The sequence below is a fragment of the Natator depressus genome, chromosome 17 (assembly GCF_965152275.1).
Source record: "Natator depressus isolate rNatDep1 chromosome 17, rNatDep2.hap1, whole genome shotgun sequence".
In the NCBI taxonomy this organism is placed as follows: Eukaryota; Metazoa; Chordata; order Testudines; family Cheloniidae; genus Natator; species Natator depressus.
In genome coordinates this window covers 6941648-6959187 of record NC_134250.1, presented here as the reverse complement: position 1 = coordinate 6959187, position 17540 = coordinate 6941648, and the positions used below count along the sequence as shown (strand labels likewise).

General features: G+C 41.5%; 2 protein-coding genes across 4 annotated transcripts in view; one reads left to right on the top strand and one right to left on the bottom strand.

Moving 5' to 3' along the window:
- Nucleotides 1-17427, top strand: part of CA4 (carbonic anhydrase 4) — a 45150-nt gene extending 27723 nt beyond the window's left edge. The window contains exons 3-8 of one of the 3 annotated variants that reach the window (XM_074975008.1): nt 1410-1580; nt 5350-5507; nt 6491-6583; nt 7190-7253; nt 7885-8048; nt 17164-17427. In XM_074975008.1, coding sequence (XP_074831109.1) covers nt 1410-1580; nt 5350-5507; nt 6491-6583; nt 7190-7253; nt 7885-8048; nt 17164-17262 — 749 coding nt within the window. In that variant the 3' untranslated portion in view covers nt 17263-17427. Of the gene's footprint in view, nt 1-1409; nt 1581-5349; nt 5508-6490; nt 6584-7189; nt 7254-7884; nt 8049-9375; nt 9710-17163 lie in introns of those variants that run through there. The other 2 variants (XM_074975007.1, XM_074975009.1) reach the window with 2 other exon arrangements.
- Nucleotides 1-17540, bottom strand: part of ZNHIT3 (zinc finger HIT-type containing 3) — a 92214-nt gene that overhangs the window by 56779 nt on the left and 17895 nt on the right. The window lies entirely within an intron of this gene.

Genomic DNA, 17540 nt, shown 5'->3' with positions numbered 1-17540 from the left:
CTCGGGCCAAATTCATCACTACGGTAAACAGGTGCAAGAACATTGATGTCAATGTAGTAAATCCGATTGATTGTATGTCATCGGAAAGAGGAAAACCCAGTCCAATTAAGTTAAATGATTATTAGGATATTTAAGAGAAGGGGACAGAGATATGTTAATGAGTCCAATGTTTGTTCTGGCTACCAATTTGGTTTTGGCTGAAGAAAACCCTGCCAATATAAGAAGTGGATCTAAAGTGCATCTGAAGAAGTGGGGTTTTTATCCACAAAAGCTTATGCCCAAATAAATCTGTTAGTCTTTAAGGTGTCACTGGACTCCTCCTGGTTTTCCTGTCAATGTAAAAGGAATTTACAACATACCCGAAAGATAACCCACAGGCACCAGGCAGGCATGCAATTCCTTAAAAATACTTGAGGCCTACATTAAGAAAAGTCTTCATATTTTAACTGGACTTGTACCCTTTGTTTTACTTCAGCCCAGTGATACAACAGCCAGCTGTACCACATTCGCTCCTTTGCTTCTATGCTAGTCAGAGCATCTAGTCTCACCTAGGCTGAGATGTAACATACTGGGAATAAAACTCAGGCATTCCTGGCTCCCAGTGCTGCCTTCAGCAAACACTGGAACATGGATCTGCAATTTAAACCTGTCCCATCCCTCCTTTTTAAATACATTCTAAGCTACAGGTTACAAATTTTTACTGTTTATGATCAATTAGCTAAGTCTGACACAGGCATGCTTCCCATTTAATCGGGCATTGCTACACACTTCATCTGCTTACGTTTTCCAGTTGCACCAATCAGTCATTGTTGGGCACATTTCACTGTTTTGCATTTTTAAGTATTTTGTAAACATGTCAAGGAATCTCCCTGTTAAACTCTGCCACTGAAAGAATTTTCCCAACCTCAGAAGCAAATGTAGATCAACCAAGCGGTAGTTTGGCCTTATCAGGATGAAGTCACTTTGTCCTTCAATTCTCAGGGGGTAGCCGTGTTAGTTGTATCCACAAAAACAATAGGGAATCCGGTGGCACCTTAAAAAGACTAACAAATTTATTTGGGCCTAGGCTTTTGTGGGTAAAAACCCCACTTCTTCAGATGCATGGAGTGAAAAGTACAGATGCAGGCATTATATGAAGAGAAGGGAGTAACCTCACAAGTGGAGAACTTGTATGAAGAGAAGGGAAGTTACCTCACAAGTGGAGAACCAGTGTGGTTCTCCACTTGTGAGGTAACTTCCCTTCTCTTCATATAACGTCTGCATCTGTAATTTTCACTCCAGGCATCTGAAGAAGTGGGGTTTTTACCCACGAAAGCTTATGCCCAAATAAATTTGTTAGTCTTTAAGGTGCCACCGGACTCCCTGTTTTTGTCCTTCAATGAAAGCCATTTTTCCTTCCTCTTAAACAGAACCCCGTCTCTGGAATACAGTAAATGTGGTGTGTGGAAAAGATGAACAGTCACCTATCAATATTGTCACCAACAAAGTAGAGTACAAAGGGGACCTGAAACCATTTACTTTTGAAGGCTATAATACCAATCAGTCCTCTCATTGGACCATAGTAAATAACGGGCATACGGGTAAGCTATGGCAATGAATGGGGTTTACTTATTTGCTCTGTTTTATTAGCTCCTTAATTGCTGTCTGAAACATTTTCAGTGTTGAGATTATTTTCTTCACACACTGAAGTTAATTGGCAAGAGCTGATTAATTAGCTATTTACGGATTCAGGTTTAATGTTCTTCCAGGCTGTCTGTCTATTGGGAAGAAATATTACTGGGGATACTCTGTGGCAGTGCTGTGTTGTGTCAGGTTACTAAGTCTAAAAAAACTTTTTTTTTTAAAAAACTTAGTGCTGATTTAACCCTCATATTGGACCAAAAATCACCCAACTATTTCTGTATTATGTCAAAATGGTGGTGGTGGGGGGGGGGAACATGGGAATTGGGATGCATTTGAAGCTGGTTTTACTGTAACCAGTGAACTATACAACCATGCACAAGTTAAAACTTTCCTAGATTCAGATGCGTACTACACAGTACTTGTGTTGGGGTCTAACTGACCACAGGATCAAACACATTTTAAAGAAAGCTACACAATAGTGTCAGGGTCTAACCGAGCCCATGTATGAACAATGAAAATAGATAGCAATAGTAATAATATAAAAGCAAATACAGATACAGCAAACTAGCAACTAAATGGCCTAATACTTGGAAAAAATGGAGCAAAAATTGGTGACCCAGGTTCTGAACATGCAAAGTATTTATACTTCACACATTTCTGATGTATTTTTCTGACTCGTTCTCTGGACCAGAAGTAATATCTTCCCCATTTCTCTGGCTCTGGATCAGTACCCAGCACACTTAGATGCCCCAGCAACAGCATCTGTCAAGTGTGGGCTTGCCAGAAAATGTATCCGACAATCGTGGCTTCCCTGGAAACTTTTCCTAGCAAGTGCAGGCTTCCCAGAAAATCAGTTTGATGGAACTATCTTCAAAGAAATGCAATTTGCTCTACAATTGTGATGATACATGAGGCAAATGTTTTCTGGGGTCTCACACACCAACAGACCATTTCGGTATTTTTTTTTTGCGGGGGGGGGGGAGGGGGCTGAGGGGAGAACACCACTGAAACTGTGATGATAAAAACAATTATGTAGGATTCATATAATCATATAATAATCGCTGCCTCAAAATAAAGACAATCTGATGCTGGAATACCTGCATAATTAATTTGGGGTCCCCCAATGCCTTTTAAGTGACTGTTTTCACTATGCTAAAACCACAACAGGTATGTAGACAAATGCTAACAGGTTGTGCTCATCACAGCTTGAGAATACTTCAAGAAAGAAGAGGCTATGCCTTGCCCATCATGTTTTACTCAAATTTTTGTACCCGTTTGCAGTCCAAGACCGCCCCCCAAGACCTTGGATATACCATACTTTCATTTCCCCACTGACTAACACTGAGGGGTCTAACTGACCCCAGTGACCTTCTCAGTGACTTTTTTTGCTGCACAAAACCCACAACAGGTAGGATAAAATCAATGCAAAAAGATTGACCTCCTCCTACTCTGACAATAATGTATGAAGAGGTACAGGACAGGCATGAAAAAACTATTTATATTTGTGTGCATCCATTTTTGTCAGAGACACCCCAAAGCATAAGGAGAGTTGAAAAAACTTGGGCTGTTGTCAAGAGAACCAGCTGCTTGACAGCCAGCCCCGAATCCGAATGGCCCCATAGCAAAGTGCTCCCCTGGGGGAGAGCTGAAATTTAAAAAAAGCACTTTACAGATGGATTGGGCAATGAGATTTTTGTTTTGAAATTCAGTAGTTAGGCAGATTGTTTTTTCTTACAAACTTCTTCTGATTTTCCACTAATGTGGACAAAGTTAATAGCCTTTTTGGTACAATATAAAATTGTGGAATCTTCAAAGCGTGGCTGACGCTCCGAGAAATGTCTTCGTATAAAAAATAAACTATCGTAGAAACAGCTTAGAACTTTAAGTCCCCAAGACATGCAAAACGGGGTTTGCAGCGGGGGGGAGAAAGTGCAATGAGAATAAGATTGGATGCTATTATTATTTTTAGATTTCAATAGCACCTAACTGCTCTGAGATTGGAACCTCATTGCGCTAGATGTCTTTCGTACACATAGTAAAAGAGAGTCACTGCCAACAAGACCTGACAGTCTAAACAGACAAAAGAAATGTTACTAATCCATTTACAGACAGGGAAGTGAGGAACACAGCTATGAAATGACTCACCTAAGGACATACAGTACAGCCAGTCTTTGGGAGCTGGATATTGAACTCATGTCTCCCGAGTCCCAATCCAGGGCCTTATCTACCAGACCAGCCTTCCTCTCAGGAGGTCCTAATTCCATCTCCCAGAGAGCACAAAGACTGCTGTTTTCAAATGCATCACAAATCTCTCAAGCAGAGGGCGGTTAAGGGAAATTATCACTAGAAAATATTTTTATTCTTCCCGGAGACACGTTTTATTCTCCTGTTAATACCGGACTCAAAGTCTGCTCTTACCTGGGTTTCACTTACCTAGTTTTACTCTATAGCATTGGTTTTAACCCTTTTTCATTTGCAGACCCCTAAAAAATTTCAAGTGGAAATGCAGACCCTTTTGGAAATCTGAGACATAGTCTGCAGACCTCCAGGGGTCCACAAACCACAGGTTGAAAACCATGGCTCTATAGTTAGACTGGTGTAAAGTGAAAGTGAGTCCTAAAGTTGAGACAGAGTAATAGTGTCTTTAACTCTAAACCCTGCAAGACCCTCAAAGCAAATAAATACTGCAGCACACACAATAGGCGACAAAACCAGAAACCTGCAAATAAACCTCTTGAGACCAAGTTCACCTTCTAGAATGCAGCTCTGTACATTTAAAGGGAAAAATCCCTGGTCCAACGTCGCCTTTCTAGATAACAGAGGAAGAAACCTAGGGTTTGTCTTAAAAGTGAGAGAAGCACAGGCTCTTGCTTCTCTCCTGGCAAAAACCAGTCACTTGGACGCTCCCAGCAAGGAAGAGACGGTCAATTAACCTTACGCTGCGTTGAAAAGCTAGTATTGATTTATTTAAAAATTAAATTGATGAGAACAATTGATTGATTACAAAAAGGCAGATGAAGATGCTTCCACAAAAGCTCATTTAACTGGCTTTCACCAAAATAAATAGAACTATAATCCATAGATGGCAGCACACAAATTCTTTTCCGTTATGTAGCATTTTTCATCCATAGGTCTCCCCTTTACAAGGAGAAGTAAGTATCATTATCACCATTTTATAGATGAGAGAACTGAGGTACAGAGAGGTTAATAGCCTGAGCTGTAGAAGTGTTGTGGCACCTGGAGTTGCCATAGACTTCAACTGGAGCCACAGGTGCTCAGTACTTTGGCAAATCAGGCCCTAAGTGACTAGCACAAGGTCATGTAGCAAATCAGAAACTCAAGTATCACAGAATATCAGGATTAGAAGGGACCTCTGGAGGTCATCTAGTCCAACCCCCTCCTCAAAGCAGGACCAATCCCCAACTAAATCATCCAGTATCTGAACTCCTAGTCCTGTGCCCTGGCTATAGGGATTGGACTGTTCCCCATTTTAATTACATTTGAACCGGTACTCAGGAGTGTTCAGAGTCAGATCTGGATCTGAAGTTCATTAATCTAGGTCACTCAATATAAAGGGCTGAGCCAAAGCATTGAATCCAAAACCCAGTGAACTTCTGGGAAACTCTGGATCCAGAGCTTTCGCAACCAATGCCCCTCGCTAGTTTCAACTATTTTTAAAATAAGAGCCAAACAATTTATTTCTTTTTAACTACTTGTTTCTACCAGTTAAAGTTTCTCTTAGCGGGTCAGCAAAGATTGGAGGTGGAGGTCTTCAAAATAAATACAAGGCTATTGAGTTTCACTTCCACTGGGGCACTAAGCTAAGCAAAGGGTACAGCCCTGGATCGGAACACAGCATCGATGGAGAGAGATACGCTATGGAGGTAGGTGAGATTCTCTCTCTGTTAATGCAGCCGGGTCCAAGAACTCTGACTTCTTAACCTAATGTTGAATGAAATAAACCAACAGATTCTTTTGCAAGACTCCAGGAGGAGAATTAAATAACTGAGAATTTATTGTTTGTTGAGCCCTGCGGAGATCACAGAGGGAAAACGATCAGGGTCTGGACGTTTTGCATGGCAAAGGCAAATGTGGAGAGGCAGTAAAACCCAGGGTTATTTAGCCTTCAGAGACGGCAGTAGCATTTCAGGCTATAAAGCATCTATTTCCCAGTCTCACACTTGCTTATTCAGATACTTCTGTTGTGACTGTGCAGTGACAGCTATAAATTCCTTGAATAGCAGTGAGGGCAAATCCTACCCTCCGTAGACAAACCAGGTGGGCTTGATGCAGGAAGGTCCCAAGTGAGTTGGTGGGAGGAAATCACCCTCCACCTCAGGTCATGGAGTAACAGTGGAACCACTGCAGATTCAGGGCGGCAGTAGCCCACAAGCTCCTCTTATACCAGCGGTTCTCAAACTTTTGTACTGGTGACCCCTTTCACACAGCTAGCCTCTGAGTGCGACCCCCCCACCCTTATAAATTAAAAACACTTTTTTATATTTAATGCTATTATAAATGCTGGAGGCGAAGCGGGGTTTGGGGTGGAGGCGGACAGCTCGCGACCCCCCATGTAATAACCTCACGACCCCCGAGGGGTCCCGACCCCCAGTTTGAGAACCGCTGTCTTATACAGATGGGGGAGAAGGGGGGTGGAGCTGCCTTTGGGTGCATGTCTTTGCAAATTCACCAGTCCCATATCTTCCACAGTGCCTCTCGCCAGCTGTGGGCAGGGAGTGGCCCTGCCCCACCTCCACAGTAGAACAGCAGTGGTTTCTCCACACCCAGGGCACAGGGAAGGGGCCAGGATTTGCCGATAAATGGCTATAAAGGGAGTAATAATTGACCTTTAATCCCTGTATTACAGCTTCATATAGTCCACATGAAAGAGGATTTCTCCACTACAGAGCAGGCAGTGAAAGATAAAGAAGGTCTGGCCGTGCTGGGGTTCTTTATAAAGGTAAGTTGCCAGGATTTTTTTAATTGGCCACCTCAGACTGGCACCTACCAAAGCTTGGACCAAGTTGCAGGGTTTGGCTGTAGAACTGGCCAGGAGCCAAAGTTCCCCCAATGTTTTCAGGGGTCCAGATCAATCATTTAAGTCTGGCCTCACCTCTAGTGCTTAGCGAAGGTCTGCACTGCAATCAGAGAGACGAGACTGCAGCACAGCACCCGTAGACACATCGGAGCTAGCTTTGATTTTGCGAGCGTGCACAACAATACCAGTGATGCCACAAGCAGCACAGGCTTCACAAGCCCACCCAGGCCCCTGGGTGTGTACTCACGCACCAAGCCCATGCTACGGCAGCCTCACTGTATTGCGATTCGAGCTGGCTAGATCATAGCTTAGCTTGGGAATGTCTACACATGCAACAGTCACACCTCTGACTGTGGATTAGACCTATCCGCAGTGACTTTCTGTTACGTTCAGCTAATTGATTTTTGTTCAGCTTTCTTTCCCACTTCTCTTCTGTTTCATTAATAATTAAATTAAAAGTTACGCGTCACGGGGGGGGGAAATGTCTGAGGAAATGGATACATTTTCTGACTCAAAATATTGTTTCAGACCGGTGCAAAAAATGAAAACTATGAATCGCTAATAGCGATATTAAATGAAGTTGCTGTCAAAGGTAAGGAGCTTGGATTTATCATCGAGCAATTTGAATTTAACAAGATAATCAGTATACGTTCCTAGGCGTTACAGAGGCTAAGGTCCGGTCTACACAACAGAGCTATACCGGTATAGCTTCGTCGGTCAAGGATATGAAAAATCCACGACCTACCGTCCCATGTCGACAGCGCTGTGTCGGCAACAGAGCTTCTCCTGCCAACATGGCTACCGCCTCTTGGGAGGTGGATTAACTAAGACGACGGGAGAGCTCTCTCTGTCAGCTTACAGCATCTTGATTCAAGCGCTATAGAGGGGCAGCTGTGCCCAGGTAGCATTTTAAGCGTAGACTTGCCCTCAATTCAGAAGAAACTTTGAAGTGATTTTCAGCAAGGAAGCAGGGCGTGGAGAGCTCACACGAGGTGTCCATGTTGTAAAGCTGTGCTCTGCAGGGGCTCTTGAGAAGGGCAGGCACAGTGGTTCCTTGGCTATGCCCATCCAGGAGCCCCCGCCTCCCCCACAACCAGTGATGGGGGACTATGAGGGTGGCACTGCAACAGAGTTGGTAGTAGCAACCAGAGTTGAAGGGAGCTGTAAACCGTGAACCTGTAACCATGCCCACTCCAGCTGACGTGTCTCCATTGTTCTCCTAGGGTCTCAAAAAAATATGTTGTCTTTGCCCCTGGAATCGCTCATTCCAGCTAAAGAGAATCTCACACGCTATTATCGGTACAGTGGCTCCCTGACCACTCCCAACTGCTACCAGGCTGTCGTCTGGACAATATTTCAGGAGCCAATCATACTGAGTGAAAGTCAGGTAATGCATAGAGTTACAGACTGAAAGGAGCAGTGAGGTCATTTTGTGTCTGTCTCACTCACACTCCCCTCCCCACCCTCTTTTCTTCCCTCCCACATATGATCTCATATGCACAAAGTCCAATGTAGGATTGTCCCCTTCTCCATTACCTTCGCAGTCCAGTCTTAAGAGACTCCAAATCCATGTCACCACAACAGATCACACACTGACCAGCATGTTTGCCATCTGTCCCACCACTCATTTTGGTGAAAAAACAAAACAAAACTCAGAATCCTTCCCCGCTCCAAAAAAGGGGGGTGGGCATATACTAGATCTTATATGGCACTTTGCATACAAGGATCTCAGAGCAATTCTCAAAGCAATGTTAGTAACATCACCATTTTAAAGGTGGGGAAACTAAAACACATTGTAATTAAGTGACTTGCCAAAGGCCACACAGTGAGTCAGTGACAGAAGTGGGAACAGAATTCAGATGAATGCTAGTTCAATGCTTTATCCAATGCCCCATAGTGCCTCTAAATGAGGGTCTGAATCATCCCCTAACTTCAGATGTTTTGGAATGTGTCGCTGAATTGCTTCTGAGAACTGAGTAATGGGTGACTGGCCTTTTTCCTCGAGCCCCATTTAGAATTTTATTTTAATAGAACAGAATATTTTAAATTGGTCATGATCTGGTCGCGCTTCCATCTCAGCTCTACCATGAACTCATTGAGTGGGCTTGGACAAGGCACAACCCCTCTGGGTGAGTTCGTCGGCAAACAGTGACCATGATCAGTATGTCCACAGTGTGATACCCCATCAGACTGAGTCCATAAGATTAATGATAGTTGCTCGGTGTTTGCTGAGAACCCAACACCCAGCCAGATGTGAGCCAGTGCAGTGGGGGATGACAGAAATTGGGGGTGTGCCTCACAGCTGGCAGCTGCTGGCTAAATTTCTGCTTCAAGTAGCCAGGAGTTAGGCTCTAGAGAAGAACCAGAGGAGGTGAGGCATGTAATCTTGATCCCCGCAAGTTGTGTCACAGCGACCTGAGGGATGGGGGCAGGAGCGGAACAGAGAAAAGACCTGTCTTTCCAGGGTGGCTTGTGCTAGACAGAACTAGGATGTTTAGCTGGGAGGAAGTTTAAAGAGTCTGCCTGGGCTAGAAGGAAGCATCGATCAGTGATTTGGGGGACAAGTTTTAGTGGCACTGGTTCCATTTAAGCTTTAATATACTCTTGTGGTTCAGAGCAACACCACAGTGAGAGGAATTATAGACTCAAGATAGGACAATTCCCTTTTCTTTCCCTCAGAAAAATAACAACGGTTTTTGGTTGGTGGTGTGCAGGTGGTGAACTTCTTGGAGAAGCTTTACTTCAGTGAGAATAAAACATTACAGATGACCGACAATTTCCGACCTGTTCAACCTCTCAGTAACAGAATCGTGTACCGCTCTGATGTCAGTGTTGTACAGCCTCCTGCAAAGGCTTTATTGGTGATCCCAACACTTATCTACCTCATGAGTCTTCTTTTCCAGTGAACACTACCAGGTTTCTGGGTTTTAATTTTTTGTTTCAAGCACTTCTCTCCAGTTGAGAAGCTCTAGACTACAGCTGATTGTACACCATAGCCTTGGTGTTTTTTCTAACGCTTATCAATAGGATTTTTTTAATATATAAAAATAGGGCTGTCGATTAATCACAGTTAACACACACAATTAACTAAAAAAATTCATCGCAATTAATTGCAGTTTTAATGACACTGTTAAGCGATAATAAAATACCAATTGAAATTTATTATACATATTTTTGGATGTTTTTCTACATTTTCAACTATATTGATTTCAATTACAACAGAATATAAAGTGTACAGCATTCACTTTATATTTTTATTACAAATATATGCAATGTAAAAATGATAAACAAAAGAAATAGTATTTTTCAATTCACCACATACAAGTACTGTAGTGCAATCTCTTTATTGTGAAAGTGCAATTTACAAATGTAGATTTTTTTTGTTACATAACTGCACTCAAAAACAAAACAATGTAAAGCTTTAGAGCCTACAAGTCCACTCAGTCCTACTTCTTGTTCAGCCAATCGCTAAGACAAACCAGTTTGTTTACATATATGGGAGATAATGCTGCCCACTTTTTATTTACAATGTCACCTGAAAGTGAGAACAGGCGTTCGCATGACACTTTTGTAGCTGGTGTTGCAAGGTATTTACATGCCAGATATGCTAAACATTCGTATGCCCCTTCATGGTTCAGTCACCATTCCAGAGGACATACTTCCATGCTGATGACGCTCATTAAAAAATAATGCATGAATTAAATTTTTGACTGAACTCCTTGGGGGAGTATTGTATGTCTGCTGCTCTGTGTTTTACCCACATATTGCCATATATTTCATGATATTGCAGTCTCGGATGGTGACCCAGCACACGTTCATTTTAAGAACACTTTCACTGCAGAGCTGACAAAACGCAAAGAAGGTACCAATGTGAGGTTTCTAAAGATAGCTACAGCACTCGACCCAAGGTTTAAGAATCTGAAGTGCCTTCCAAAATCTAAGAGGGATGGAGCATGCTTTTAGAAGTCTTAAAAGAGCAGTACTCTCATGCGGAAACTACAGAACCTGAACCACCAAAAAAGAAAATCAATGTTCTGTTGGCGACATCTGACTCAGATGATGAAAAGGAACATGCATCGGTCCATACTGCTTTGGATCGTTATCGAGCAGAGCCCGTCATCAGCATGGACGCATGTCCTCTGAAACGGTGGTTGAAGCATGAAGGGACATATGAATCTTAAGCACATCTGGCATGCAAATATCTTACGATCCCGGCTACAACTGTGCCATGTGAACGTCTGTTCTCACTTTCAAGTGACATTGTAAACAAGAAGCGGGCAGCATTATCTCCTGCAAATGTGAACAAACTTGCTTGTCTGAGTGACTGGCTGAACAAGAAGTAGGACTGAGTGGACTTGTAGGCTCTAAAGTTGTACATTTTTTTATTTTTGAATGCAGTTATTTTTTGTACATAATTCTACATTTGTAAATTCAACTTTCATGATAAAGAGATTGCACTGCAGTACTTGTATTAGGGTGAATTGAAAAATACTACTACTATTTTTTTTTTTACAGTGAAAATATTTGTAATAAAAATAAATATAAAGTGAGCACTGTACATTTTGTTTTCTGCATTCAATTTGAAATCAATATATTTGAAAATGTAGAAAACATCCAAAAATATTTAAAATAAATTATATTCTATTATTGTTTAACAGTGTGATTAATCATGATTAATTTTTTTAATCGCTTGACAGCCCCTATATATAAAAATTAATTTCAGGAAACATCCTCAACACTCATGATAAATATAATACAAAGCTCTAGAGAAGCCCTTTTTAAAATCACAAAAGACTTTTCTTTTTAAAGCAATAAAATGTATTAATTGCAACCCTATAACTTTAAAGCAACACTGCAAGTGTGTTTAATGAGCCATCCAGAGGACTTATAGAATCTGTAGCCGGAGTGCCAAAGTGAGGTTCTGAATGCAATATATTTATATGCTGCACCACAAATCAGGGACATGAAACTGCTTTGGTCACTCATAGCATCCGCTATGTCCTCCAACACTAAGGCACAACACCACCTGTTTAAAAAAAAAAAAATCAATCAGTAAGCAATACAGGGCTCATCCTACGTATTGCAGGATACATGGCACGCTTCACCCAGAAGGGAACATTTTCTTGCTTCTCTCTCCTTAAGGTTAATTTTAAAGAAGGGTTTGATTATTTTTTAAATCTACTGCTCTTGGGTTTTAGGAACATAGTTACTATACTGGTTAGACTGTTAGTCCAATCTAGTCCAGCATCCTGCCTCTGGCAGTAGCCAGTATCGGATGCTACAGAGGAAAAGGAAAGCTCCACCCAATACATCTAGCTTCCCACACATGGAAAATTCCTTCCTGAATCCCACTGGAGGCTTAAATCTGAAGAGTGAGGTTTGATGATCCTTTATTGTCTCCCATTGAATAATAAAATACGAGAACTGTTCAGGTAATGCTTCCCCCTGTGGAATTTTTCTTTGAATTTTTTTTTCAGGTTTTCATCAAAACCCTCCAATTTTTTGGTTTAGAATTGATATTTTGTGAACATTTCCATTTTGTTGAAAAAAAAAATGTTCTGATGAAAAGATTTTTACCAGCTCTATAAAATGCTCCCACACTTGTGTGATAGGTAAGACCCATACATATATAAAGGGGGTTGTTCTGTGATTTGGGTTGTTATCTTCAGAGCTTATCCAATCACACACTGGAAATACACTGTGAAGATGGGTTTCTCCTGTTAAATTCTGATCACCTCAACATGCAGAGAGATGCAGTGTCTCAGCTGATTTAATCCTTTGAGCCAATGTAATGTAACATGTTGCAGCCTCTCGGTGAATTTTAAATCTTGGCTATCTCAAAAAGGGATTTTAAACTGGGAGTGCAGTTATGCCTTTTTCTTTAGGGCTATGTTTCTGTACAGGACACTATAATATCACATCCATATAGTCACTCATATGAGAGATATACAAGGGTGCCTGGACACAGTTTACTGAGGGCAAATGGCAGGGTGGGAAATTTTCTTCTTCTCTACTGTATCTATTTAAGTTGATTATGAAGACTTGAAAACCACAATGGAAAAGCAGATTGATATTTATACCTTTAGGAGAATATCCAAAACTGTAGTGTATTTTTATATCGTTTAAGAGATTTCGAGAACTGAATAAAAATAAAAGCTTGTGATTGAATGGTGATGTCTGAATTTTCCATCGGCCTGGCATTTCTCTCTCTCTCTCTCTGCCCTCACAGCAAGTGCTAAGAAGAGGAAGGTATTTTCCCCATCTCTTCTAGACAATTTAGGTTGTATCTTTGGAAGTGTTCCTCATTCCATTTGTGTATTGTGATGCCAATGGTCCCAGAGGTCTTTGGGAGGATCCTTTCTTTACATTGGCCTCCGAGATACTAATTGCACATATTGGAATTATGCAGACTATAGGGCCTGATTTTGCATGGTGCTGTGTGCCCTTCCACTCCTGTTGAAATGGGGGGCGTTCCATTTTATCCAAAGAAATCAGAACCATGGGGTCGCCCAGTACATCTTCATGTCAGAATGGACACATGGCTATTTAGTGAGATGCTAGCTAGCTAGGCATCCATCCATCCCTTAAACATCTTTGTACAAGAAGCAATGGTCTCAAGTTGCAGTGGGGGAGGTCTAGGTTGGATATTAGGAAACCCTATTTCACTAGGAAGGTGGTGAAGCACTGGAATGGGTTACCTAAGGAGGTGGTGGAATCTCCATCCTTAGAGGTTTTTAAGGCCCGGCTTGACAAAGCCCTGGCTGGGATGGTTTAGTTGGGGTTGGTCCTGGTCCTGCTTTGAGCAGGGGATTGGACTAGATGACCTCCTGAGGTCTCTTCCGACCCTAATCTTCTATGATTCTACCTGCCTTCCACTACTTCCACCCATTTCCCAAAACCAGGAAGACTATTAAGAAGCTATGGAGCAAAGAGACTTCACAACGTGTAGTAAACTAGTTATTTGACAGCCTCATGTTTTGCTGCCCCATCCAGGTTTCCAGGCAACAACAGAAACAATGCCATCTTGTATAAAAGCCATGCGTCTTCACTGTTTAAGATCTTAGCAAGGTGATCACTCCCCAGGATCATCTCTCTGAGAACAATGCTCCGTTCATGCAACAAGACCTCTGCATCCTACGAGAGGGTGCTTAAGGTGTAGTCACAGCCTTCTTCACTGAGATCTCACTCGTTTCCACATCCACAGAAGGGTGGGCTCTCAAACTGCATGAAGAGTGGTTAGACCACAGTGCCGGGCTCCAGGACTCCTGGGCGGGGTGGGGGTCTATTTTCAATTCTGTCCCTCACTGCTTGAGTGACCTTGGGCACCTCGCTGTTCCTCAGTTTACCCAACTGGAAAATGGATGTACTCCTTCAGCACTTCAAAGGTTTTGAGACAATGAATTAGTTGTATGCAAAGCACTGAGTTTCTCCTATAAATGGACAAAAAGTGCTACTAATTAACTATGTTAATTCTACTATAGCAAAAAGCAGTTGGAAAACGTGATTTACTGTGAAGGAGACAACACTCATTCACTCCCTAATACTTTAACTGCTGGACGAGGGGGAAGAATAAAAAAGCTGCTGGCAAAGTCAATTGCTTCAGCTCTACACAAAATAGTCTTTCATATTCTATATATGCCTCAATGTGGAAGACTTCAAGCTTACTCTAGGGATATTTTCTTATTCTATATAGGTGAGATTTACCCCAGTGTACAGGGCCTGCATCAATCCCCTTAAACTGCAGTTATACTCTGAGAAGTGAAGCCCCAGTCTCGCAAGGAACTTTGTGTAGGTTCAGGAGTTCCTTGCAGGACAGGGGGAAGAGAACATTATGGGGGTTCTGCCTTATAAGGCCAGATCATCCGCACTCAGTTTACATTTTAAAAGATAGTTGTTTATTTAACTGTCAGCTCATCATATGCTGAAATTCATACTGGCTTCTTTCTGGCTCACACATCAACAGTAATGGTTTTCTATTTGGAATTTAATGAATAATTTTGTTCAAGATGCTTAAGACAGAATAGAATCCAGATCCCTCTTGCAAGGTTGTGTTGGCTCTGAAACGGTAAGAGGATTAAACAAAAGTAATAAAAAATGTACTGTAAGCAGCGTAAGCAGATATGACTCCGCATAGACACAAAGACCTATTGGAGGAGTAGGTGGAACATTTGCGATCACAGTCCAGAGTAAAGCTGACCTTCAAGCCCTTAAAGTGGGGCTCAAGTGGTGATAAGAGACTTGAGCTGTCTTTATGCACAAGGGTGTATTTCTCCCTAAGTGTCTTCAGTTAAACTTATTTAAAGAATCATTTTTCATCAGTATGCAGCACCAGCTGTCGGGCAATGCACTGCATCAGTCTATCTTTGGTCGATGCAAGCTCAGGAATGTTCTGTTCCCTTCCAAGCAATGAGTTTGATGTCTTGTCACCAGTACTTGGCATGCAGCTGCAGCACGTTATTCTTGTTGCATAAAAAAATTAAGGCTCAAGCACTCTATTCCCGTTTATACCATGCACCCATCACAGAAGCCTCGGTCCACGAAGCTCAGTACTGAAAACACCTATATTACAACAATTACATTAATTTGACATGTCATTAAAAAAACCCACCACTCCCTAACAAAACAAAACACAAGACTCCTTTCACCATTCTACCTGCCCCTCAGGAAAAAAAAGTCTTACTATGTATTTTTATTATATGTAATGCCTTGCAACTTACACAGAAAGTTATTAATGCATGTTCTGAGAGACTAGGAGGAGGGGAGAAAATTCAGAAGTCCAGGGCCATTAACTGAGAATCCACCAACATCAGCCCCCCCACATGGAAAAATCTAGCCATTCTCGAAGATGGAAGTGTGCCAGCTCATCTCAGCTACCCCGGTAGAACAGAAGGAGAGACAAGGTCTGTTAGACAACCAGTAGCTAAACCACAAAAGGCTACTTAGGTTAAAGACAATATTTTGAATTGCACCTGAAACCAAACTAGAAATTGGTGCCATCTGCAAAGTGAAGAGATATTAATGGGCCAATGGAACTATAACGATTGACACTTGTTGAAGATCTGGCCCAATATACTCTTTTTGCCAGAATCACCATTGTGCAAGCTGCCAGCCACCTTCCGTGCTAGCACATCTGAGTGCGCTAATTACAGGGCTACATGTCAGTTACTTGGTAAATCCAAGGAAAGCTACAGCAAGGACTATTTGATAAAAAGAAGATTAAAGCAGGATCTTTGGTTTTTCATTAAAAGACAGTTAAGGAAAAATAATTTGTCATTCGCAGTTCATTTCGGTTGCAGGCTCCAGGGGTTGTACATACATAACCATTTATCATCTTACATTTCTATTTCTCTAATGAATTAGCCAGTGCATCTGTTTGAACTGCAAAGATGATACCAATTTAGAGAAGCTCTAATAGCTTCTAATAGCCAAACTATGAAATTACAAGCCCTTGTTTGCCCCTTCAAGTTACCATCAGTCTTTTTTAATCCATTCTCCTTTAAGGTGGTTAAAGGCAATTAAAGGGGATTTATACACAGAAGTTATCTGAAAAAATTGGCATTGGGGCAACTTTAGAGTTAGAGGCTATTGATCGAGAGAACAAGATCTTAACTAAAAATGGGTCAGGGAGGAGGTGTTTCAATCCAGATCAGTACAGTGGCTGGTCAGCGTTTGGCTTCAAGACAGGAATAGGGTTAATGTTCAAGTTTGAAAGTGCAAAACTTTTCTAAAGTTGTCTATTGAGATTATGGCCCAGAATGGCAAAGTCTCACCAGATTAGATGTAGATGTTCTTAAGGATCTCTCTGCCATTCTGGGACTACATCTGAATCATTCTTCTTAGGGTTTTCTATTAGTAGCTATCACTGTAGCATTCAAACACTGCACATGTAATTTTTAGGACTGTATAGAGCACTAAGGTCCCTACTGGACTTCATGGAGTCTTCTATTTTCCTTGTTTAAAGGAATCTCCACTTGGGGCATATACACACCATATACATATTATATCAATTATGGATCCAGAAGTCAGGCCCCTTCCAATTTTGAATCATACTTGGCTTTGGGCCCATGCATTTGAAACTGCCATATTTCTCAAAATTTTGGAGTGTGGGTGGCAGATTTGAGGTACTAACTTGGGTCCTCTTTCAGTTTTAATTTCTAATGCAATCACACTTAATAACTGATTAGCTAAATGAAGTCAGTTCTTCATTGAGAGAGTCACTGTAAACAACTCTAAATGCAATTAAGCTTTCCATCGGGTCACAGCAGTTCAGGAAGCTGAGAGAGACAAGAAATGCCAGATAATACTCATAAGGCACATATTTATATTACCCATCAAGAATTATCTGCAAGACATTGGAAAGGAACATGTCAGTGCAGCTGTGTTGGTCACGTCCTTATAGATATTGAACTTTTGAAGCAGGAGTTCAAGTATATAAAAAAGCATTTTTCATGTGAGTGTTAGCAAGATTTGAAGTTGCCTTTTTTTTTTTTTTTTCTTTCCAGATCGAGCCTTTAAGGGTGGCAGGTGGAAATGACAACACAGCTACCAGATTTTATTCTGAGCAGATGCTTATAACACACCCTTCAGCGGTCCCAATGTGAACTGTACCTCAATTTTTCCCATTACAGAAATGGATATCAAAAGTACTTGCATATCTCACTGCTGCTCATGAGGCTTAATAAATTATTTTTAATCACTACTAGATTTTATATAGAAGAGTACAAAGACAGAATACATCAATATTTTCTGCTGCTATGCATGCAAAGGGGGGATACATTCCAAGCCAAACTGTTACACTTTGGAGACAAAAAGCTAAATGTTAGTGAACAAAGGTAAATTTCTTTTCAATATAGCTAGAAATAGATCTCAGTGGTGTCAT